A 25,084-nucleotide genomic window follows, 5' to 3' on the forward strand; every position below is an offset into this window, starting at 1 on the left:
GGCACTTCGCGGAGATATGTCCCTGTTCCCCGCATCCAAAGCACTTCCCCTCTCTGATGAAGCGAGCTCTTTCCTCAGGAGTAAGCTTGGGTCGTGCATCCTTTTTCTCTGGGTTGCTCTTTTTCTTTCTAATTTCATTTCCAGAAGTCTGTTTGGCTCGTTGTGTCATGGTCTTATCTGTGGGGTAGGTCAAATTGCCAGAGTGAATGGCAAAGCCCCGCTTCGCATGACTCATCAACTCCTGAATAGAAGCTGACTTCTGTTCCAAGCAGTGATCTCGGATCTCTGTAGGTAGACCCAAGGTAAACCGCTCAATCTGTTCTCTGAACGAGATCTTCTTGAATGAAGAGGCGGGTAGAAAAGAGCTCCAGAATCTTTCACAATAAGCATTGATTGTATCTTTCTTGGTCATCCAAAGATGGTTCCAAGCAGCTCGTACATCTCGTTCATATTCTTGTGTCAACCAAGCAAGGTAGGATCCGTACGGATCCGTACGTCCGTACGGTACGGTACTGTACCAAAAAAAAAAAAAAAAAAAAGAATTCTCCCTTCCCGTTTTCGGATTTAATTTCGCCTCTGTTTTGGGGTTTGGCTGCCTGGTTATTGAGACAGAGTGAGTTTGGGCGCCTGTTTATTGCAAACTATTGACTACAGAGTACTACAGAGAGAGTTTGGGCGCTTGTTCATTGCAGACAGAGCTCTGCAAACTCACCTGCAGAGCAACCTTGTACGCGGTAAAGGTAAGTGCTCGTCCTCGCGAGTCTCTCCCGTCTCCCTCGCGCATACCTTGTGTGTTTCTCGCGATAGCATCAATGTTTTTGTTCACCAATCTGTAGGTACACCATGCCTCGCAAACCCAACCGAGTTTGGAGCGCACACACCACTGTCATTGCGGTGGTAAATATAGGAGGGCAAGCAGGATCAGGAACACGTACTTGGGCCTGCAAATATTGTGGAAAACAGAAGACAAGTACGGTGACGCGTGTGTTGAGGCACCTTACTGGGATCGGCACTACTGGCCAGTGCGGAGGGTGCAAGCTTATTCCGCCAACGATAAAGGATGCTTTTATGTTGGAGCACTTCCCAGGAGGGGGTCTTCCCTCGTCCAAGGGTAAGAAAGCAAATCAGGCAACACAGGATGCCTTGCAGGATGCATTGTTTACAGACCGTATTTATTATCAAGTACGGACCGTATTGTAGGTTTTTGACGTTTTCGAAAAAAACCTTACGAATTTTACGTACCTTACCACTCAATCCATTCGGTACTACGTACAGTACGTACCGAACACGTACCGTACCTTTCCACCTTGCAACCAAGAAGAAATAAAAAGCTTCTTAAGTTTCAGCCATTTAACTGGCACACTCTTGTTAAAAGAAGCGTGGACCACCAAGTACGAGCATTCCCCTTAAAGGTAAGAGGTAGCTCTCCGAATCTTGGAGTGCTCTGAATAGCGTTCTCCCGCGAAAGCGATGTCAAACTCCTGTATAAAAGACAAAGCCTTCGAAGCATCTGAGTATCCTGAAAAGTATCAAACTTGATAGAGTGGCCACCTTCCTTAAACTCTCGACTTTCTTGCTTTCATCTTCGAGAAAGTCATAGTGGTTGGCTTTGTAAAAATTCTTCTTGTTCGCATAAAAGTTTCCATTATCAGAATTTGAGCTGTCTGTAGACAAGTCCTCAGTAGAACTGTCAGTCTCTGGGCGAGATGTAGCCTTCTTCTTGCCCTTTCCGATTTGTTTCTTGCTTCGCTTTTTACCTTTTCTGTCTTCTTCGCTCGAATCTGAAGAGCTAGAAGAACTGTCAGAAGAAGAAGAAGAAGAAGAACTGGGTACTCCTTCAAATCGAACACGCTTCTTCTGTTTCTTTGCCTTGTCAAATGTCGACAGACGACCCAAATATCCTGGGAAGTCAGTGCCTTTCTTCTGCTTTTTGCCGTGCTTTTTGCCTTTCTTTTGCACGTCGAAAAGCTGAGCAATCCGTCTGACCCGTCAAGTGGAATAACCTTAGTTGTTGGTTTCTTTCCCTTGATTTTTATTTAACTTTTGGGACCCTCTTTTTGAAGTCACAAATGGCTGAACATTGTGTGGCCAGTGTAAAACGGCCGACGGCCGAGAGTCTCACATGTAGTCGAGAAGGGTAGGTTGCCACGAGATGGCCGGGCTAGTCGGCACTGGAATCTGACTAGTAAAAGGGTGTCTAGGCTTAGTTTAAAGTCATTTAGGCCCCTCGCTACACTTTATAAGTCGGTGGGTACTAGGAATTAACTCAATAGAGGCAAACTGGACTCATTTTCCCAGTCCAACATGAAAAGGGGGCGCCCAAAATGAGAGAGGGGGATGTTTTGCTTCATTAAATGAACTACTATGTGTGTGAGTAGTGGGTGCAGGTCATCACAGCTTTAATGGAAAGCTTGCCTTCTCCCTTGCTCTATGTAGCACAATGATTTTGCTCTCGTGCATCTCTCGCCCCCTTTGAATACAGAAACGTGATGCCCCACTGGAGGGCTTTTCATTTGTATGTACAATTGTGTGGGTTCATGTGCGATTGCCGAGGCAAGAGCCTCTTGCACAGGTACTGGATTAGCTAGTGGCTAATCCCGGGCAGGTACAAGTGAATTTGGAGAGATTTCACATGAGAAATCTTGTCCGATTCAAAGGGCAAGTAGCCAGGTGCGGGAGCTCCAAGGCTTGCAACGGATGCGATCAGCATGGGAAACAGAGCCCAAAACAGTGAATTACATCCTGCTGTGTATTTTTGCAGGTTTAGGGTTTTGGCCCTAATTGATCCCTAATAACCCAAGGAGCTTCGGGAAGCGTTGGGATCACTATATAGGTCATCTGGTGCATTTTCAGGGCAGAGAACAGAGAATTCAGCGTGCTGCAGATTCTCGCCAGATTTAGGAAAGCGTCCATATGTGTTGGGAAAGTCACCTTTGGCATGGGATTTCATATGTGAAGCCTCCTATTGCTGTTATGCTACCGAAATCGGGCTAGAGTAGGCCATTTTCAGCCTGGTAAAAGTGGGGCAGCTCGTAGGAACTCACAGGTTTTCTCCTAAGTTTTATAGAAATACTGAAAGGAGTGCCAGTCTTTGGGCCTCCAGGGTGTCGCTGCCTGCTTGGAAGCACTCTAGCTCCTAGGCCGTGCTTTGTTTGAAATGTTAATTCTAGTTACAGGTTTATTTGTGAAGTTGTCCTTTGTGTTGTAAAGTCGAGTTAAGTTTATCGAGTAAAGAATCGGGTGAAAGCTAAAGTCTACCGCCCTACGGGCCGGTTTCAATGACCCTAAGGGCGAAAGATTCAACATCCACAATGTGTCAAAATGACTACCCCTCCCCTTGCATATATAGCATGAGGGGCAGGAAGGCAGTGGACCAGAAAAAACCCCACACCCCATAAATAAATTGGGGCCCCTATAAATATCAGGCCCAGTGGTGGCAGGACAAAAGATTGGTTGTTGGACCAAAAATGCGTGGCATGACGAGATGCAATCTACATGCTAGATGCAATGGGTGGCCAGCTCAGGAGACATACCTGTACAAGTATGCTCTAGACTATGCATAGTGAAGCAGCAAGAGTGTTGAATATCTAATACGGCCGGCTCCTGTCTTGAAACTTCTTTATTCGCGGGAAATTGTACATAGTATCACGGGCAATATAATGCCAAACTTCTATACCGATACAAGTGAAAAATCAACATTGTAAACTGTCAGTGGTGGTCTTCCAAGTTCTTTTTTCTCTTCTCGCTACTCTTGCAAGTGCCCACATTCTCTTCCATTTGGTTGCAATTATCTATGAAAAGACACCCCCTCAAGGCTGGATATGGCTATGGAAAGCTTCAAAATGCATAAAAATTGCTGCAAAGTCTGAGTTTCAGCTCCCAGAAGTGCCCAAATGCTCTTGTAAATTCTTTTATGAGTAAGTCATTTTAGACTTGTCACTTGTCAAAATTTTCAATTTGGTCAAAAGGCTTTAATTTTTTTAAGTCTTTTGTGTCCATTTTCTTATCAAGGAAAAAGGGCTATACTCACCACTTGTTCACAAAGCCATAAAACTATGTGAGAAAACAACATAAACAGTTTGGGTGGGTGTTCCAATTTTCTGAAACTATATACGGCACTTATGCAAGAAGGTAACTTGCAAAAATAAGGCACACAAATACATATGTATGCCATGCAATGCAATATCGATATGGTCAATCCTCGTTTGTGAGTGCATGACTAGGTGGTGTTCCCGTGCAAGTACACGACGGTGCTAGACCCTACGGAAAGCTAGCCCTTTTGGCATTTCCGGGCATGGAGATGCAAGCACAAGTCCTAGCGGGAAGCGAAGTCCATTGTTCCGCACATGAACTCATGTTCGAAGACCCAACCGAACAAAAAATCCAAGAAAACACATAAAGAGGGATCAAATTGTGAGGCATCTTCGCTTGATTTTCCTCGAAGGCAAACATTGCCTATGAACCTCGGCGACTCTTTGAGCGGTCAAAGGGGTGACAATAGGAAGACATTGGTACTTTGTACATGGTTTTGACTTATAGACGAGCTCTGTTTGGTCTCTACGAGAGGCTACACACACATTTTCTCATGCCTGGTGCATGTATGCATGTGCACACTACCACAATGTGTTTGTGGCCTGCATAACCACATAGAGATAGAAACTCTTGTTTGTATTCATGTCTCATAAAAAATAACTTGTTTTCTAAATGCATGCAGTACTTAGTGTCGACGCAATTGATGTGTCAGGAAAGCATGAAGTGGATCTTGATACCAACATTTGGAAAGTAAGTTTTGAAGTGGATGTCAGATGTTATCAGATTTTGGTTTTATAATTTTAAGTTAATTATTTTTCTTATGGTTGGGAATTATTTTTGTGGTAGAAGCCTGAATTTGTTGTGAGTGTTCAAGATGTTATAACGGTTCCTAAATCAAGCTTTTTTGGTGTGGCTTGATATGCAAAATAAGGTATTTATATATGTAATCTCTTACTTTGTGGCTTTGCTTCTAGTTCCTATTTTCGAGGATTTGGTGTATACCACACTTGAGATCCATGTATTCCACAATGACTCGAATTCTTGCCAAAAATCATCCACTTTGTAATGCTTTCGTTCTACGCTGATTTTTCTGTAGACTGATAACTATATTGTGGTTTCTGCAATATTTGGTCTAAGCCTTCTGCATAGAAATGTTTTGTGATGGGAGACTGAATTGACTGTCTGGTTGTACCTCATATGTTATGATGAACAGCTGTTGAGTGGCGGCGTTTGCAATTACGGTTGCGATGATTTTCAATGCTCCATTTTTGAAGCATAAACTATTCTTGAATTGGCTGCTTAGTTGGCAAGTTGAATTGCTTCTATATCTTGCTTTGATGAATGCTTCAAGTCTGAAGGAAAAGTCTTGTGATTTTGCAAAACTTTGAAGTCAGTTCTTAGTGCTCATGACAATTCTTGTGGTGTTCATATTTAGTAAATTCACCTTCGTTTTTTTGTTTTCTTTGTTTTTCTTCGTCTTTCGATCTTGATCAGCTATTTCAGTTTTATTTTATGTTTGTTATGTTGTCCAATGTCTCTATTTTAAATTCTTACTGTCTCTTCATGGTCTCATTGTTTTGACTTGTAGGTATTTTATTCTTATTGTTTTGTGGTAGGACCTTTTCCAGAGTCTGAAAGAGCTTCATGCCACATAAACAGTGTTTCTGTGATTGTGTTTCAGCTTAGCTTGCATAGCCTTTTTTATTTCTATATGGTTGGTTTGATCTCATCTATGACTCTGAAAGAGTTTCAAGTAACATTTACAGTATTTCTGTGGTTGTTTTCTCAGCTTAGATTACACAAGGATGGTTATATTCTTGGCTCGAGTACCTTTCGGACTTGGTGGAGCGGGGTCACAACAAGGGACATGGTATGCTCTGGCTCTGTTAAGCAATCCTACAACCAACAACTAATGAGAATCATGAAAAATTTAAGGTGTTCGAGGAATTAGGACATTTTAAGGTAAAGAACCATAAGAAACATGCATTCAATGTATTTTATCTACGATTGTGAGCACGTGTTGTGTTTTAATTTTGTATTGGGTTGCAGTGGGACCGAAACTCATTGGCAGTAGACTCAACGTCTTTACTTTAACAAACCTTAAGCAAGCGTCTTCCTGTTTTTTAATATTCGTTTGACAGCGTGATAGATTCATTCTTTTGGGAATGAGAAAAATGACATCACTCTTGACTTTCAAATTTAAGTCTTTGCACATGGACTTCCTTGGGATTTTATATATAAATGAATAAAGCACACAAAAATCAAAGACATAAATTACGAAAGTCAAGAGTGAAGCCCAATTTTTTTCACCCAAAAGAAAGAATCTATCACGCTTCAAACGAGAATATTAAAACAAGGAAGACGCTTGCTTGTAAGGTTTGCTTAAAGTAAAGCCGTTGAGTCTACTGCCAATGAGTTTCGTCCCACTGCAACCCAATACAAAATTAAAACACAACACGTGCTCACAATCGTAGATAAAATACATTGAATGCATGTTTCTTATGGTTCTTTACCTTAAAAATGTCCTAATTCCTCGAACACCTTAAATTTTCTCATGATTCTCATTAGTTGTTGGTAGGATTGCTTAACAGAGCCAGAGCATACCATGTCCCTTGTTGTGACCCCGCTCCACCAAGTCCGAAAGGTACTCCGAGCCAAGAATATAACCATCCTTGTGTAATCTAAGCTGAGAAACAACCACAGAAATACTGTAAATGTTACTTGAAACTCTTTCAGAGTCATAGATGAGATCAAACCAACCATATAGAAATAAAAAAGGCTATGCAAGCTAAGCTGAAACACAATCACAGAAACACTGTTTATGTGGCATGAAGCTCTTTCAGACTCCTGGAAAAGGTCCTACCACAAACAATAAGAATAAAAATACCTACAAGTCAAAACAATGAGACCATGAAGAGACAGTAAGAATTTAAAATAGAGACATTGGACAACATAACAAACATAAAATAAAACTGAAATAGCTGATCAAGATCGAAAGACGAAGAAAAACAAAGAAAACAAAAAACGAAGGTGAATTTACTAAATATGAACACCACAAGAATTGTCATGAGCACTAAGAACTGACTTCAAAGTTTTGCAAAATCACAAGACTTTTCCTTCAGACTTGAAGCATTCATCAAAGCAAGATATAGAAGCAATTCAACTTGCCAACTAAGCAGCCAATTCAAGAATAGTTTATGCTTCAAAAATGGAGCATTGAAAATCAATCGCAACCGTAATTGCAAACGCCGCCACTCAACAGCTGTTCATCATAACATATGAGGTACAACCAGACAGTCAATTCAGTCTCCCATCACAAAACATTTCTATGCAGAAGGCTTAGACCAAATATTGCAGAAACCACAAATATAGTTATCAGTCTACAGAAAAATCAGCGTAGAACGAAAGCATTACAAAGTGGATGATTTTTGGCAAGAATTCGAGTCATTGTGGAATACATGGATCTCAAGTGTGGTATACACCAAATCCTCGAAAATAGGAACTAGAAGCAAAGCCACAAAGTAAGAGATTACATATATAAATACCTTATTTTGCATATCAAGCCACACCAAAAAAGCTTGATTTAGGAACCGTTATAACATCTTGAACACTCACAACAAATTCAGGCTTCTACCACAAAAATAATTCCCAACCATAAAGAAAATAATTAACTTAAAATTATAAAACCAAAATCTGATAACATCTGACATCCACTTCAAAACTTACTTTCCAAATGTTGGTATCAAGATCCACTTCATGCTTTCCTGACACATCAATTGCGTCGACACTAAGTACTGCATGCATTTAGAAAACAAGTTATTTTTTATGAGACATGAATACAAACAAGAGTTTCTATCTCTATGTGGTTATGCAGGCCACAAACACATTGTGGTAGTGTGCACATGCATACATGCACCAGGCATGAGAAAATGTGTGTGTAGCCTCTCGTAGAGACCAAACAGAGCTCGTCTATAAGTCAAAACCATGTACAAAGTACCAATGTCTTCCTATTGTCACCCCTTTGACCGCTCAAAGAGTCGCCGAGGTTCATAGGCAATGTTTGCCTTCGAGGAAAATCAAGCGAAGATGCCTCACAATTTGATCCCTCTTTATGTGTTTTCTTGGATTTTTTGTTCGGTTGGGTCTTCGAACATGAGTTCATGTGCGGAACAATGGACTTCGCTTCCCGCTAGGACTTGTGCTTGCATCTCCATGCCCGGAAATGCCAAAAGGGCTAGCTTTCCGTAGGGTCTAGCACCGTCGTGTACTTGCACGGGAACACCACCTAGTCATGCACTCACAAACGAGGATTGACCATATCGATATTGCATTGCATGGCATACATATGTATTTGTGTGCCTTATTTTTGCAAGTTACCTTCTTGCATAAGTGCCGTATATAGTTTCAGAAAATTGGAACACCCACCCAAAACTGTTTATGTTGTTTTCTCACATAGTTTTATGGCTTGTGAACAAGTGGTGAGTATAGCCCTTTTTCCTTGATAAGAAAATGGACACAAAAGACTTAAAAAATTAAAGCCTTTTGACCAAATTGAAAATTTTGACAAGTGACAAGTCTAAAATGACTTACTCATAAAAGAATTTACAAGAGCATCTTGGGCACTTCTGGGAGCTGAAACTCAGACTTTGCAGCAATTTTTATGCATTTTGAAGCTTTCCATAGCCATATCCAGCCTTGAGGGGGTGTCTTTTCATAGATAATTGCAACCAAATGGAAGAGAATGTGGGCACTTGCAAGAGTAGCGAGAAGAGAAAAAGAACTTGGAAGACCACCACTGACAGTTTACAATGTTGATTTTTCACTTGTATCGGTATAGAAGTTTGGCATTATATTGCCCGTGATACTATGTACAATTTCCCGCGAATAAAGAAGTTTCAAGACAGGAGCCGGCCGTATTAGATATTCAACACTCTTGCTGCTTCACTATGCATAGTCTAGAGCATACTTGTACAGGTATGTCTCCTGAGCTGGCCACCCATTGCATCTAGCATGTAGATTGCATCTCGTCATGCCACGCATTTTTGGTCCAACAACCAATCTTTTGTCCTGCCACCCACTGGGCCTGATATTTATAGGGGCCCCAATTTATTTATGGGGTGTGGGGTTTTTCTGGTCCACTGCCCTTCCTGCCCCTCATGCTATATATGCAAGGGGAGGGGTAGTCATTTTGACACATTGTGGATGTTGAATCTTTCGCCCTTAGGGTCATTGAAACCGGCCCGTAGGGCGGTAGACTTTAGCTTTCACCCGATTCTTTACTCGATAAACTTAACTCGACTTTACAACACAAAGGACAACTTCACAAATAAACCTGTAACTAGAATTAACATTTCAAACAAAGCACGGCCTAGGAGCTAGAGTGCTTCCAAGCAGGCAGCGACACCCTGGAGGCCCCAAAGACTGGCACTCCTTTCAGTATTTCTATAAAACTTAGGAGAAAACCTGTGAGTTCCTACGAGCTGCCCCACTTTTACCAGGCTGAAAATGGCCTACTCTAGCCCGATTTCGGTAGCATAACAGCAATAGGAGGCTTCACATATGAAATCCCCATGCCAAAGGTGACTTTCCCAACACATATGGACGCTTTCCTAAATCTGGCGAGAATCTGCAGCACGCTGAATTCTCTGTTCTCTGCCCTGAAAATGCACCAGATGACCTATATAGTGATCCCAACGCTTCCCCGAAGCTCCTTGGGTTATTAGGGATCAATTAGGGCCAAAACCCTAAACCTGCAAAAATACACAGCAGGATGTAATTCACTGTTTTGGGCTCTGTTTCCCATGCTGATCGCATCCGTTGCAAGCCTTGGAGCTCCCGCACCTGGCTACTTGCCCTTTGAATCGGACAAGATTTCTCATGTGAAATCTCTCCAAATTCACTTGTACCTGCCCGGGATTAGCCACTAGCTAATCCAGTACCTGTGCAAGAGGCTCTTGCCTCGGCAATCGCACATGAACCCACACAATTGTACATACAAATGAAAAGCCCTCCAGTGGGGCATCACGTTTCTGTATTCAAAGGGGGCGAGAGATGCACGAGAGCAAAATCATTGTGCTACATAGAGCAAGGGAGAAGGCAAGCTTTCCATTAAAGCTGTGATGACCTGCACCCACTACTCACACACACATAGTAGTTCATTTAATGAAGCAAAACATCCCCCTCTCTCATTTTGGGCGCCCCCTTTTCATGTTGGACTGGGAAAATGAGTCCAGTTTGCCTCTATTGAGTTAATTCCTAGTACCCACCGACTTATAAAGTGTAGCGAGGGGCCTAAATGACTTTAAACTAAGCCTAGACACCCTTTTACTAGTCAGATTCCAGTGCCGACTAGCCCGGCCATCTCGTGGCAACCTACCCTTCTCGACTACATGTGAGACTCTCGGCCGTCGGCCGTTTTACACTGGCCACACAATGTTCAGCCATTTGTGACTTCAAAAAGAGGGTCCCAAAAGTTAAATAAAAATCAAGGGAAAGAAACCAACAACTAAGGTTATTCCACTTGACGGGTCAGACGGATTGCTCAGCTTTTCGACGTGCAAAAGAAAGGCAAAAAGCACGGCAAAAAGCAGAAGAAAGGCACTGACTTCCCAGGATATTTGGGTCGTCTGTCGACATTTGACAAGGCAAAGAAACAGAAGAAGCGTGTTCGATTTGAAGGAGTACCCAGTTCTTCTTCTTCTTCTTCTTCTGACAGTTCTTCTAGCTCTTCAGATTCGAGCGAAGAAGACAGAAAAGGTAAAAAGCGAAGCAAGAAACAAATCGGAAAGGGCAAGAAGAAGGCTACATCTCGCCCAGAGACTGACAGTTCTACTGAGGACTTGTCTACAGACAGCTCAAATTCTGATAATGGAAACTTTTATGCGAACAAGAAGAATTTTTACAAAGCCAACCACTATGACTTTCTCGAAGATGAAAGCAAGAAAGTCCGAGAGTTTAAGGAAGGTGGCCACTCTATCAAGTTTGATACTTTTCAGGATACTCAGATGCTTCGAAGGCTTTGTCTTTTATACAGGAGTTTGACATCGCTTTCGCGGGAGAACGCTATTCAGAGCACTCCAAGATTCGGAGAGCTACCTCTTACCTTTAAGGGGAATGCTCGTACTTGGTGGTCCACGCTTCTTTTAACAAGAGTGTGCCAGTTAAATGGCTGAAACTTAAGAAGCTTTTTATTTCTTCTTGGTTGCAAGGTGGAAAGGTACGGTACGTGTTCGGTACGTACTGTACGTAGTACCGAATGGATTGAGTGGTAAGGTACGTAAAATTCGTAAGGTTTTTTTCGAAAACGTCAAAAACCTACAATACGGTCCGTACTTGATAATAAATACGGTCTGTAAACAATGCATCCTGCAAGGCATCCTGTGTTGCCTGATTTGCTTTCTTACCCTTGGACGAGGGAAGACCCCCTCCTGGGAAGTGCTCCAACATAAAAGCATCCTTTATCGTTGGCGGAATAAGCTTGCACCCTCCGCACTGGCCAGTAGTGCCGATCCCAGTAAGGTGCCTCAACACACGCGTCACCGTACTTGTCTTCTGTTTTCCACAATATTTGCAGGCCCAAGTACGTGTTCCTGATCCTGCTTGCCCTCCTATATTTACCACCGCAATGACAGTGGTGTGTGCGCTCCAAACTCGGTTGGGTTTGCGAGGCATGGTGTACCTACAGATTGGTGAACAAAAACATTGATGCTATCGCGAGAAACACACAAGGTATGCGCGAGGGAGACGGGAGAGACTCGCGAGGACGAGCACTTACCTTTACCGCGTACAAGGTTGCTCTGCAGGTGAGTTTGCAGAGCTCTGTCTGCAATGAACAAGCGCCCAAACTCTCTCTGTAGTACTCTGTAGTCAATAGTTTGCAATAAACAGGCGCCCAAACTCACTCTGTCTCAATAACCAGGCAGCCAAACCCCAAAACAGAGGCGAAATTAAATCCGAAAACGGGAAGGGAGAATTCTTTTTTTTTTTTTTTTTTTTTGGTACAGTACCGTACCGTACGGACGTACGGATCCGTACGGATCCTACCTTGCTTGGTTGACACAAGAATATGAACGAGATGTACGAGCTGCTTGGAACCATCTTTGGATGACCAAGAAAGATACAATCAATGCTTATTGTGAAAGATTCTGGAGCTCTTTTCTACCCGCCTCTTCATTCAAGAAGATCTCGTTCAGAGAACAGATTGAGCGGTTTACCTTGGGTCTACCTACAGAGATCCGAGATCACTGCTTGGAACAGAAGTCAGCTTCTATTCAGGAGTTGATGAGTCATGCGAAGCGGGGCTTTGCCATTCACTCTGGCAATTTGACCTACCCCACAGATAAGACCATGACACAACGAGCCAAACAGACTTCTGGAAATGAAATTAGAAAGAAAAAGAGCAACCCAGAGAAAAAGGATGCACGACCCAAGCTTACTCCTGAGGAAAGAGCTCGCTTCATCAGAGAGGGGAAGTGCTTTGGATGCGGGGAACAGGGACATATCTCCGCGAAGTGCCCTAATAAGGCACAGAATGATGAAGACGACGACAGGTCTGAGAGCTCGAGAGCAACTGAGGAATGTGGCAGAAAAGGCAGATAGAAAAGCAGAACTGGTACCACATGGCGTGGGACCTGCACCGAATCTAATGAATGAAAGTACAAACTTTGCCGCTTTTGGAGCAAAGTGAAGGATCAGGAAGCTCTTTTGAAGGAGCCAAGGCCAACTTCTTTTCGCTTGGAATTGGCGGGTCGATTTGGAATTACGTCCGACAGACTGACGCCACAGGCAGAGGTAGTTCGACTGGCATCCGGATGGGATGTTGCCATTACACCGAGCATTGGCAAACTTTGTTTGCAATGACAGGGGTGTTCAAGGCACGCGAGTGACGTTCTACTAAGGATTCCTTGGTACCACAAGGACTACGCCGTGGTTGACTACCGGGCCGAGAAAGCGACTTTGATAAATGAAGGGCTTAGAGATTGTACTTGATGAACTTCAGTTTCTTACTCATTCTTTTGGGAGAGAACTGAACGCTGGATAAAGGTTGAATATGTTTTGACCTGATCAAAAGAACGCCAAGATTTTTCTCCACACTCATGCCGATTGCTTTTCAAAGGGCCTGAGATCAAACCATTGATCTGATACCTGGAAGCACGCCACCGAATCGGCCACCTTATCGTGTGAGCCGAGTACAGAATGAAAAGATTATGAACCCAGTGAAAGACCTCTTGGAACAAGGTCTTGTCCAGCCTAGTACTTCACCGTATTGCTCTCCAACATTGTTGGTTTTGAAGAAAGACGGATCTTGGAGAATGTGCATCGATTATAGCGCTCTCAACAAAATCACCATCAAGAACAGATTTTCGATTCCTAGGATCGATGATATACTTGACATGTTACAAGGATCCTCGTGCTTTAGCAAGATTGACTTGAAGAGTGGATATCATCAGATCAGGATAGCGCCAGGAGATGTCTACAAGACAGCTTTTCGGACGACTTTTGGGTTATTTGAGTTTTTGGTGATGCCTTTTGGCTTAACCAATGCTCCTGCGACATTTAACCGGATGATGGATAGGATTTTTCGAGAGTACATGCTATTTGTTCGCACTTTCTTTGACGACATCATTGTTTTCTCTAAGAATGAGGCAGAACACAAAGATCATCTGCTTCAAGTCTTTCAGGCATTACGAGATCACACGTAATTGATTAATACAAAGAAAAGTGAATTTTTCCTACCACAGATACACTTTTTGGGACACATTGTGTCAGCAGAGCAGGAGTGCAAATGGACCCGGCCAAGATAGAGACTATCCGTGATTGGCCCGATTTGAGGAATGTCCATGAAGTTAGAAGCTTCTTGGGACTGTGTTCGTACTACAGGCGGTTCATACGAAAGTTTGCAGAGGTTGCTTCCCCTTTGCATACCTTGACACAGAAAGGAGTACCTTTTTTGTAGGGACCCACAAAGGTGACTGCCTTTCGGACATTGAAAGAGAAATTGACTACGGGACCTATTTTGACTTTGCCGGACTTGCAGAAGTCATTTGAAGTATATTGTGATGCTTGTGGTCGTAGTCTGGGTGCGGTCTTGATGCAAGAAGGCCATGTCATAGCTTACGAGAGCCGTTTGTTCTCTAGGCCGAAGATGACAGCACAGATCTATGAGAAAGAGCTTTTGGCGGTTATCCATGCTCTTACTCAGTGGCGGCATTACCTACTCGGAGCGGATTTTACTGTCTTTACAGACCATCAGAGTTTGCGCTACTTCTTGTCACAGAAGCAGCTTTCGGAAAAGCAAATGCGGTGGGCGAACATCTTGTCACAGTTCCACTTCCAGATTGTCCATGTGCAGGGACAGAAGAATGTGGTGGCAGATGCTTTGTCTCGGAAACCGTTGGTTCTGGTGTTTCCGCGATACATCATAGGAGCTTTGAGGATATGGTCGATCAGTATGCCACAGATACAAATTTTGCAGATATTTTCACACGGATACGGGATGGGAAGACAGTAGCTGGATACTCCCTTCGGGAAGGCTACTTGATGAAAAAGACTATGTTGTGCGTTACACAGCCGTTGAGGGATAAGGTTATGACTGAATGCCACTGTCCACCTTTTACGAGTCACCGCGGCATTGCTACCACCATGAAGGGGGTAGAGAGATACTTCTTTGGGCCGAGACTCAAAAAGGATGTGGAAGAGTTTGTGCGCAGTTGCTTGGTATGCTAGAAGGTCAAGTTTGACAGGCATAAGGCACAGGGATTGTTACAGCCTTTACCCATACCCACCCACCCCTGGGAAAGTATTGCAATGGATTTCATTTTTGATCTCCCGAGAACACACAATGATCACGATGATTTTCCGATTACATGGCACGTCTGAGACGATTGTCTCCGACAGAGACCCCACATTTATGAGTTTGTTTTGGAAGGCAATTTGGGAGAACATTGGCACACAGTTGCAGTTCTCGTCATCGTTCCACTTGCAGACTGACGAGCAATTTGAGATTGCCAATTCAGTGATTTTAGATTTATTGAAGTCTTGTATCTCGGATCAAAAGACTCAATAGAAAAAGAACTTACCTTTGGTGGAATTTGCCTACAATAACACGATACACTCTTCAACGGGGAAGACGCCATGTGAGATTGTTGAAAAGGCTGTGAAGGTTCCATCCTTCCTGAGCACGAAGATTAGATATTTGAAGCGGATGAATATTCGTGAGATTTGGATACGGCTTTTGCCAAGGTTCGCGAGACTTTGCAGGAGTCTCAAGAATGACAGAAAAAGGCAGCGGATTGCCATCGTCGCGACTTGAAATTGAAGGAGGATGATTGGGTGCTCTTACGTTTTGAGAAGGCACGCCTACGAAAGAAAAAGGGAAAGGAGAGGCTTTTTCCAAAGCTTAGTATGCGATACTACGGACCTTTCCAGATCACTGACAAGATAAATGATGTCTCCTTCCAACTGAAACTGCCATATACTTGGAGGATTCACAATGCATTGCATGTGAGTCTCTTGAAACCTGTTAAGGGTGATGTGCCTGATGATGGGGAGCCTGATGAGCAACTCGAAGTGGAAGAAAACGAGGAGATCCTTGTTCATGAACAGATTTTGGCACATAACGATACGAAGAAAGGTGAAGTCCGAAGGCGGTTCTTGGTTAAGTTCAAGAACTTTCCTGCATTTGATGCGAAGTGGATGGAGGAGGAGGACCTAGCAGATACTCCTCAGATTGTGAAACTTTACCTCGATGCTTTGGTTTGGCATAGTCTACTCCAAACGGAACCAAGAAACTCAGCTTGGCCGAAGATCTGGTGTAGTGGGATGCACAAGAGGGGAGTTACTCCGCTCCTTTGTCAACAGATGCCTCGATTTTGATACTAAAGTCACTGATGTCTCTTTGAGCTTCAGGGATACTGAGAGCTGACCGTATTCTGCTGGATGACTTTATGAAATGGAATTCCTGATAATGATACTGATTTGTTCTTGACTTCTTTTGAGTGCAGGAACTGATAGCCGAAATGACTGCAGCATTTTGGTCTGATTGATCTCGAATAGACATGGTTGCAATACAGGTTAGTCAATCGAACATCGATGAGGTCCCGATTGGACCTAGATGTGATTGCTAGCTACATTGCCGATAAATCATGGTCTAAGATCCGAATGAATGTTGAATGTCATGTGATGTCTGGTGATGTCCTGTGATGTCGTGTGATGTGACTGTCGATTTTGTACATGTGCTAGATGTGTGTTCCTAGTACGTAGGTACTAACAGACAGTGTCTGCTAAGACGGTTTATGGCTTTTGTCGATTTTGCAGGCGTAATCGCGGTCGATTACAATGCTTTCAAGAGGGGGGTATGTCGCAAAGTGATGACGTGGCGGACAGCAGAAACCCTAAAATTCCTGCAAACCCTAATTTCTGCCAAAAACCCTAATTTCCGAAAATCGCGGAGGCTGGAAAAAAAAATAAAATAATGACGAGCGACGCGAATCTTGCTTTTTCTCTACGCCATGAGAAAGAGAGAACTTGCTTTTTTTTATTAAAAAAAAGAGACTCTCTAAGAGAGAGAGAGAGAGAGAGAGAGAGAGAGAGAGAGAGAGAGAGAGAGAGCAATTGCTTTTGATTTGAAGCTTTTGGGGCTCTGCTTTTGGGCATCCCTTGTAACCTTTAAATTAGTAGTGAGGACCTCACTTCTCAGAGCATGTGGACGCAGAGTCTGAGATTGAAACCCTAGCCACTCTCTTGTACTTTGAACTGATTAATATAAAAAGAAATACCGAAAGGGGCGCCAATCTTTGGGACCAATATCTCTAGGCACGGAACTCTGCCAGGCCAGTGCAAATCTATTGTGATCTGTGAATTGTTTTGAAGTGGTTATTTGGTGCTGTCGCGATTGATTTTTGACTTGGAGTGTCCAAGTCTGTTACACAGTTACGAGTTCTATTCTCCCAGACTTGGTAAATTGATCAAAAAGTGCCACTTGACACTCATACATGCAATTTCCCCGCATTGGGCTTCCTGCTTAAAAATCTCTCAACTGGTGCATGAGTTGACATTGCGCCAGAGTAATAAAATGTTACCCTTGTCATTCTGAAGCTAATGACGCGAATAGATTTCGTGGCCCAAAATAGAAGTTCCCTAAATTTTTGGAGATGCTTCCGTTGGGCTCTCACTAGTCTTCTGACCATCTATCCTCATTGGGACCGCATCCAAAAGTGCAATGTGGCCCAATGTCGGATACTTTCTGTTGGTGATCCCACCTTGACTTTATGCCTTTATTGAGTTCACTTCCTAGTATCCACCAACTTGCTAGGTGCGACGGGGGGACCTACATGATCTTGAACTGAGCCTAGACATCCTTTTACTTTACGAGCTCCAGTGTCGACCAACTTCCCGTCTGCGAGCGAAACTACCGTTCATATTGGCCATACAATGTCCGACCATTTGCAACTTCAAAAAGAGGGTCTCAAAAATTAAACAAAAATCATTGAGAAGAAACCAACAACTAAGGTTAGCAGTTGCCACGTCCTCGTGACACCAGCCTAGCACTCAGAGTAGTCCCCAGGCTCCAGTCCAACAGCAGTGGGTTCCCACAGGGAACCGTTTCGACCCTCTTCAGCAAGACGAGGTCCCTGTTCCACCCTCCACCTCAGCCTCACCTCCGATAACCCCTCCTCACCCCGATTTCCCCTCTGCCCCTCTCCCTCCCCCTCCCCCCGCCTCTTCCCTTCGCCTCTCCATCTTGCCCTCCTCCCTCTACCGCTCCCCGCCCCCCCTCTCCTCCTCCTCCCTCGAGCCCCCTTGCTTCCACATCTCCTCCCGCTCCTTCCTCGCAGCCATCCCAATGGGCAGGACCATCCTCATCTGCTAGGAGATCTCTTCGCAGTGCTTTTGCCACGAGTCGCTTGGCGAGAGAGGGACAACCTTTCTTGCAAAATTGCCTGCGACTTTAGACGGTTTCTCGGCGCCCCTCACCAGACTTCGAGGCGGATTGCTTCAGAGTTCATGTATTGTTCCTTGCAGCTAGAGAGATAGACGCCCTGGACTCAACGGTTGGCTTCTCTTTTCCCCTTTGCAGCATGGACCAACCTGAGTGGACTTTAGACTCAATGTTGGAGTGGCTGCAGGCACGGGCCCTTGAGTTCTCTCATCACATGGGAGACCTAGGGGTTACAAACTTGGTTTAGACTCTATGGCTATTGGCCAAGTTTTCAGTGACGCCTCCAGACTCAGCAGGATGTAGATACATTGTGGTTCTCTTCTTTGCTGACACGCAGAGCCCGCCATGCTATGTACATATACATGAGGACTCCTGGACACAAGAGGTTGCCTTGCGCACGGCTCGTTCTTCTTGGGCTTGGGCTAGACACTCTTTGCAGTCACGCCTATCTCGTGGACGCTCGGATGCGGATTACTCCACATCCAAGCCTGCCTCGAAGATAGCACGGTTAGCTATTGCTCCGGCATCATTTCTCTCTCGCTCCTCATGAGGATCGTCTCATGGAACGTGCAAGGATTAGGTGGGCCCCAGTTTCAATGACAGAGGGGCCGACTACGTCAGGAGCTTCAATGATGCCTTGTGGGAGTAGAGATTGACCTTCTTATGCTACACGAGCATCATCTGTGTGAGAGCCGCATTAGACGTTGTGGTCAGCTTTTGCGTGGGCGGTATGAGACATTCTCGTCAGCTACATTTGGACCTGGTGGCATCCAGGGAGGGATATGTATGACTATTGTGGACTCTTGGCAGGAGGCCATTGTGGACAGAGGGATTATTGTGCCTAGCAGGGCTCAGTGGATTACTATGCAGGTTCAGAGTTGCCTCTTGGGCTTCCTGAACATCTATGCGCCCAATGTGGCGAGTACACGTGCAAAGTTTTGGTCTCACATTGTAGAGTCTCTGTCGCAGGCAGAGCAATGGTGCATTGGGGGTGACTTCAACATGTTGGAGGACCCCTCTGACAGGATTGGAGGTAGCCATACTACTGTGCATGGAGTTGAGTTGACAGTTTCGCAGAGGTTATGTATGACTCTGCGAGTTTCAGATGTGTGGCAGCATTCTAGCTTTGTGAGGCCCCCAGACAGCTTGGCCTTCTCTCATTCGGACTGTAGAGTGGGAGGAGTAAATCTATCTCGGATAGATCGCTTCTACACTAGTGACCACTTCTGTGACTTGGGTGGGAGAGTTTGCATTCTGGCTCGGGCTTCTTTTTCGGACCATACACCAGTCATCCTCACAATGACACATAGACAAGAGGAGGGGGAGCACGATGCTACGCATCCCTGAGAGGGTCTTGTTGATTTCTGCGCTCAGAGAGCAAGTGGTGGCTCTTTGGATAGAGGGCTTAGACATGCAGGACTCTCCTGCTGACAGAGTGGCCTCTACGCTTGCTCAACTTAGTCGGCTATTTCTTCAGGAGTCCACGGCCCGCCTGGCTGAAGCGAGAGAGGAGCAGCAGCATCTCCGACGGGGCATTGCTTCCTTGCAGAGGATGAAGGAGCAACATCCACACAGTCCTTGGTTGGAGGAGCAGTTGCAGCAAGCTCGCCAGGAGCTTGCCAGCACAGAGGAGAGGCGACATGAGTTTTCTTTCAATCGACAAGCATCTCAGTAGACCCAGGTGGGTGACAGAGTGACACGAGCTTTCTTTGAGACAGTGGGACTCCGACATGCGCATGCAAGGGTCAGCCAATTGAGGAGGCCTGACGGGTCAGTTGCTTCAGAGCCAGAGGACATGCAAGCAGTTGCTACTGACTTTTACCGTGACCTGCTGTAAGCAGAGCCTCAGTCACAACGTCAAGATGCATGCAGAGAGCAGGTTCGGGCACAGATGCCTTGTCTTGTGACTGAGGAGATGCGCCAGAGGCTTGAGCTGCCTCTTCAGCTAGAGGAGCTCCACACGGCCCTCAGAGCACTTCCCCGTGGTAGCTGTCCAGGTGAGGATGGTTTGACTACTAGCTTTTTCTTAGAGTACTTGGACTTGCTTGGCTCATATCTCTACGGCGCTTTTTAATACATCCTACATACAGGAGAGATGCCTGACAACACGAGTGAGGGTCTGATTTACCTCATTCCCAAGGAGGGTGGCTCCTTAGATGAGATTCGATACTGGTGGCCCATCACCATCCTCAACTCAGCCTACAAAATTCTTGCCAAGGCTCTGAGTTTTAGGATTCAACCACTTTTAAAGAGCATTATACATGGGACACAGACAGGTTTTGTCAAGGAGCGAAACATCTTTACTTTTTGGGAGGCATCTGCCCTCGCGTGCCTCCGTGGTGAGAATCTCGTGATACTTCTTCTCGATTTTGAGAAGGCCTACGATAGAGTTGACTTGGACTTTTTGGAGGGCACTCTACGCAGGATGGGCTTCTCAAATGGCTAGATCAGAGGTGTGTCAGCTCTTTACAGACGGGCACACAGTCAGATACTTTTGGCAGGTGGTGGAGGAGATCGCTTCATGCTCACACGTTCGGTCAGACAGGGCTGCCCTCTTGCCCCCTTCCTCTTTCTGTTCTATGCTTAGGCAATGAGCAGATTTTTGGTTTCACAGCAGGTTGGCCTACGTGGCTTAGCGCTCCCTATTCGGGGCGACGAGCTACTGGATGTTGAGTTTGCAGACGACTCAACTTTGTACTTGGAGGGCCAGGAGGCCAACCTTCACAGATGTGAGCAAGCTCTTGAGACCTTTTGTTGTGCATCAGGCGCATTGATCAACTGGAGAAAGACAGTGGCTTTCTCGGTTGGTAGTGCTCCTACGCCTGATTGGCTACCAGGTGGGGGTTTCTGATGGATTCCCCTAGGGACTGCAGTTCGATACTTGGGCTTTCAAATTGGCTTGGACTTGTCTCCTGAGCAGCAGACTGCTCCCTCCTCTTGATGGACAAGAGGAAGCTGTTACATTGGAGCTCCGTATGACTTTCTCTGGCAGGCAGAGTTGTAGTGGCCAACCAGGTGTTGTTCACTACTATGTGGTACATCACTTCTTGTTAGATCTTTTCGAGTTCCTGCATCAGCCAGGTAGAGAGGCTGATCAGGAATTTCCTTTGGTCAGGGCGCGACACTCGGATAGCCCAGGCCAAAGTGGCCTGGTAGGTCATCACTCTTCCTTGTTCTCAAGGGGGGTTGGGGATCATACTACATAAACCTAGAACAGCAGAGCAAAGCCCTTCTTGGGAAGTTTGTTGTCAGAGGATTGCTTCCAGGGGAAGAGCCCTGGAAGAAGTTTTTGCTTCAGCGGCTTAGTGTTAGAGTGCCTTAGGCATATGGATTTTCACAGAGATGCACACAATTGGCCTGAGCAGGAGACTGGACCGTTTTGCTGTGAGTCTGCTCCGCTCCTGGGAGCAGTTGCGGAGAGGCCTATAGCAGCACCAGCCTACTTGCACGAAGGAGCGCGTGCGAGACAGCCCCTTGTTTGGAACCCCATGGTTAACACTCAGAGAGGCCACTTGGTTAGTAGTAGGCCTCATGTTTCTTGGGGTCCCATGACAAAGGGTCCAGCACGCACTTTAGGTGACTAGCTACAGTTCTCAGGCTTGTAGGAGGAGCTTCAGAGCATCCAGCTACAGGGCATGAGAGGGGTGCAGAGCATGTGTTAGGACATCACAGAGGCAATACCAGTTGAGTGGCTCACACCTCTCGAGTCAACAACGCCCAGATGGATGGGGGCATTCGACTGGAGGTCTTCATTGCAGTTCGGGCTTGCTCAAAGACTGTACCCTCCCTATTTTTCGAGCTACAGGGTGAGGGTCGTTTACACTGAATGTAAGTAGAGGCCCCACAAGTTGCAGAGTGTTGTTTTCAAAGGATCCGAGTTGTGGGCATCTTTTGGAGGACATTGTCATAGATCCAGACCTAGCAGCTCTTGAGACAAGCCACTGGAGGCTGTGGGCTTGGGAGAGTTGTCCACTGGCACAAGTGCAGTGGGATCCTGGAGAGTGGTTTTGGCGGGACCCTTTCGCCTCAGCCGACCATCCAGGTGTCCCTTTCTTTCAGTACATTGTTCTACTGGGACGCCACATACTGGCAGCACAGAGAGAGGCTCGTCCTGCTGCAGCATCTCATTGGCAGGAGGAGGGTCTCACAGCTGAGTTCTTGTCAGCTTTTTGAGCGAGGTTGTGGGACGCCAGAGAGCCGCGGCGAGTCACTTTGTTCCAGTGGCTGGTTGCACATAGAGCTACAGCAGTGGGGAACTGGCTTGTACATAGTGGTTTCTCGGCAGCATGCATAGCTTGTGACCATCTTTTGGAGAGTCAGCGTCATTGTCTTTGGGACTGTCCTATGGCACAGCATGTTTGGGTTCGTGTCCTTCGGTTGATGCCATCTCTTTTCACAGCACGACAATACACTTCGGGGACAGTTGCTTGGTCCACTCTCACGGGCCCGGCACTAGAGTTTAAGCTATCCTCCACCAGCAGGATGATAGTGATAAGGGGGGTCGACCTACACCCCAGCCTGCTACAGAGCTTACTCCCTAGGAGTGTAGTGAGAGAGAGGAGTGTTGGGAGCTCATTTGCGGCCTGACACTCTGGTTCATCTGGCGGGCCTACTCCTTCCGCATCTTCGAGACCCGCCATGTACCACCAACAGAGACAGTTCGAGATCTTTGGCTAGAGCTGATCCATACTCTCAGGGGACAATTCGAGAGACTCCAGGGCAGCTCGGACTGCATGCAGGAGCGTAGAGAGGCTTTCTTTCAACTCTGGCGCCCTAGGCCTTTCTTCACCATGGTCCAGGGTGGGCTCAGATGGCACTACCGTCCAGCTGTGTGGCTTTTCCCTCCTCCCATCTCCTGATTTAGCCTCGTTGTACATATGCTGTTTTTTCATCGGGAGTCTCCCCTTATGATTGTTGTAGCCCTCCTCTAGTAGAGGTGGTTGTAGCCCTATGGGAAGTTTCATTAACTAATAGAAGGATCTTTTTGTCGAAAAAAAAAAAAAAACTTGAGCATGGCGCCCATGTTTTCAAACAATCCTCTCCAAAATAGGCTCGTCATACAAGGACCACGATCATTGACAATAGATTGTGGCATACCATGGTACTTGAGCACATTGTACATAAACAACCATGTCATCTCATCAGATTTATCTTCTTCCTGACAGGAATAAAATGGGCCTGCTTGTTGAACCTTCAAATAATGGTCCATATACCATCATTCCCTGTCGGCGTTCTTGGAAGATCAAAGATAAAATCCATAGCAATGCTTTTCAATGGCTTATCTGGAATAGGCAGTGGCTGTAATAACCCTGGTGCCTTTTGCCTGTCAAACTTGACCTTTTGGCAAATCACGCATGCTCGCACAAAGGCATCCACATCTCTCCTCAGAATAGGCCAATAAAAGAATGCCTCGATTGCTTTTACTGTCGCATCTATACCACGATTCCCTGCATACGATGGGACATGGCTTTCTACCATAACCTTATGTCGCAATGACCTAGTGACGCATGCATCATCATAAAACCGTCCTTGAGGAGGGAGTGCTCATGGCATTGCCCATCTTGCAACTATTCAAAGATCCTTGCAAAATCTTCATCAATAGCATATTGTTCCTTCATGTCATCAAGCTCATGATGATAAGGAATGCACACATCTGAAATTTAAGGCTTTCTTGATAACGCATTAGCGACAACATTCTTCTTGCCTTCCACATGCAAAATCTGAAAGTGCAATATAGAGAGAATGTTTGCCCATCACATGTGCTTTTCAGATAACTTTGACTGCATCAAGAAGCATTACAAGGTCTGATGATCTGTCTGGACAAAATCAGCACCTACCAGGTAGTGCTTCCAACTAGAAAGCACATGAATCACCGCCAGTGGCTCTTTCTTATAGATTTGCAGTCTTTTCTCGCCCTTGCAAGATTCTACTCTCGTAAGCTACTACCCGACCATCTTGCATTATACTACCCCAATACTATTGCCACATGCATCACACTGGACCACAAATGACTTCCTCAGATCTGGTAAAACAATTACTCGATCCGAAGTCATCTTTTCCTTTGAGAGATTAAAGCTGAAATCTCTTTTTGTGTCCACTTGAACATGAACTCTTTCTCTTGCAAAGCATGTAGGGGTGAAGCACACTCGGCAAAGTTCCCAATAAACCTTCTGTAGTAAGAGCCTACGCCCAAGAAGCTACGGACATCATGCACAGTCTTCAAATCTGGCCATGTCCTAATTGCTTCAACCTTGGCAAGATCCATTCGGACACCATCCTTCGACACTATGTGGCCAAGAAAGCGAATCTCTTCCAAGAAGAACTCACTTTTCTTAGGATTAACGAGCAACCTGTGACTGTGTAGCTCTTCGAAGACAATGGTCAAGTGACGCCTATGCTCTTCTTCATTCTTTCAATAGACTATCATGTCGTCAAAGAATGTGCCGACAAACTTTTGATGTGGGCGGAAAATTCGATCCATCATCCTATTGAACGTAGCAGGAGCATTTGTAAGACCGAACGGCATCACTAAAAACTCATACAGACCAAATGTCGTCCTAAACGCAATCTTGTGCACATCCTCTGGCCTGATACGTGATGGTACCCACTTGTAAGGTCTATCCTACTGAAAATTGCAGCATCCTCTAGTCGATCAAGAATATCATCAATCCTTGGAAAAGGAAACTTGTTCTTGAACGTATTTTTATTCAACGCACGGTAATCAATACACATGCGCCAAGAGCCATCCTTCTTCTGCAGTAGAAGCATTGGGGAGCAAAAGGGTGAGGAACTAAGTTGAATCAGCCCTTTCTCTAGCAGCTCCTCTACTTGGCCCATAATCTCTTTCTATTGAGCCGCACTAACCCTGTATGGAGGCCTATTTGGTGGGCTACAACCTGGCACCAAATCTATCGCATGATCCTCAGGCCTCTCCGACGGCAACTGAGACGGTAATGAGTCAGAAAAACAGTCAATAAACTCTCGCAAAAATGATGACTTTCTTTATCTAACACAGATAAATTTGAATGACAAATATCTGAAACATCACGTGCAAAAATCAAGTAAGCAGAAAGATGATTCTTAATTACAGAAGTGATAGCCAAAGCAGATACA

The 25,084-nt window shown here is 45.2% G+C and overlaps 1 protein-coding gene across 3 annotated transcripts in view; it reads right to left on the reverse strand.

Annotated features, from left to right (window-relative positions):
- Positions 1-25,084, reverse strand: part of LOC147451949 (Endoplasmic reticulum vesicle transporter protein) — a 106,533-nt gene that overhangs the window by 27,316 nt on the left and 54,133 nt on the right. For all 3 annotated transcript variants that reach the window (XM_086517810.1, XM_086517811.1, XM_086517812.1), the window contains 2 exons: positions 7,759-7,826; positions 6,637-6,718 (listed from right to left, as the gene is read on the reverse strand). In XM_086517810.1, coding sequence (XP_086373936.1) covers positions 6,637-6,718; positions 7,759-7,826 — 150 coding nt within the window. The remainder of the gene's footprint in view (positions 1-6,636; positions 6,719-7,758; positions 7,827-25,084) is intronic.

Source organism: Adiantum capillus-veneris, chromosome 8 (assembly GCF_014529385.1).
Source record: "Adiantum capillus-veneris isolate H3 chromosome 8, ASM1452938v2, whole genome shotgun sequence".
Lineage (NCBI taxonomy): Eukaryota > Viridiplantae > Streptophyta > Polypodiopsida > Polypodiales > Pteridaceae > Adiantum > Adiantum capillus-veneris.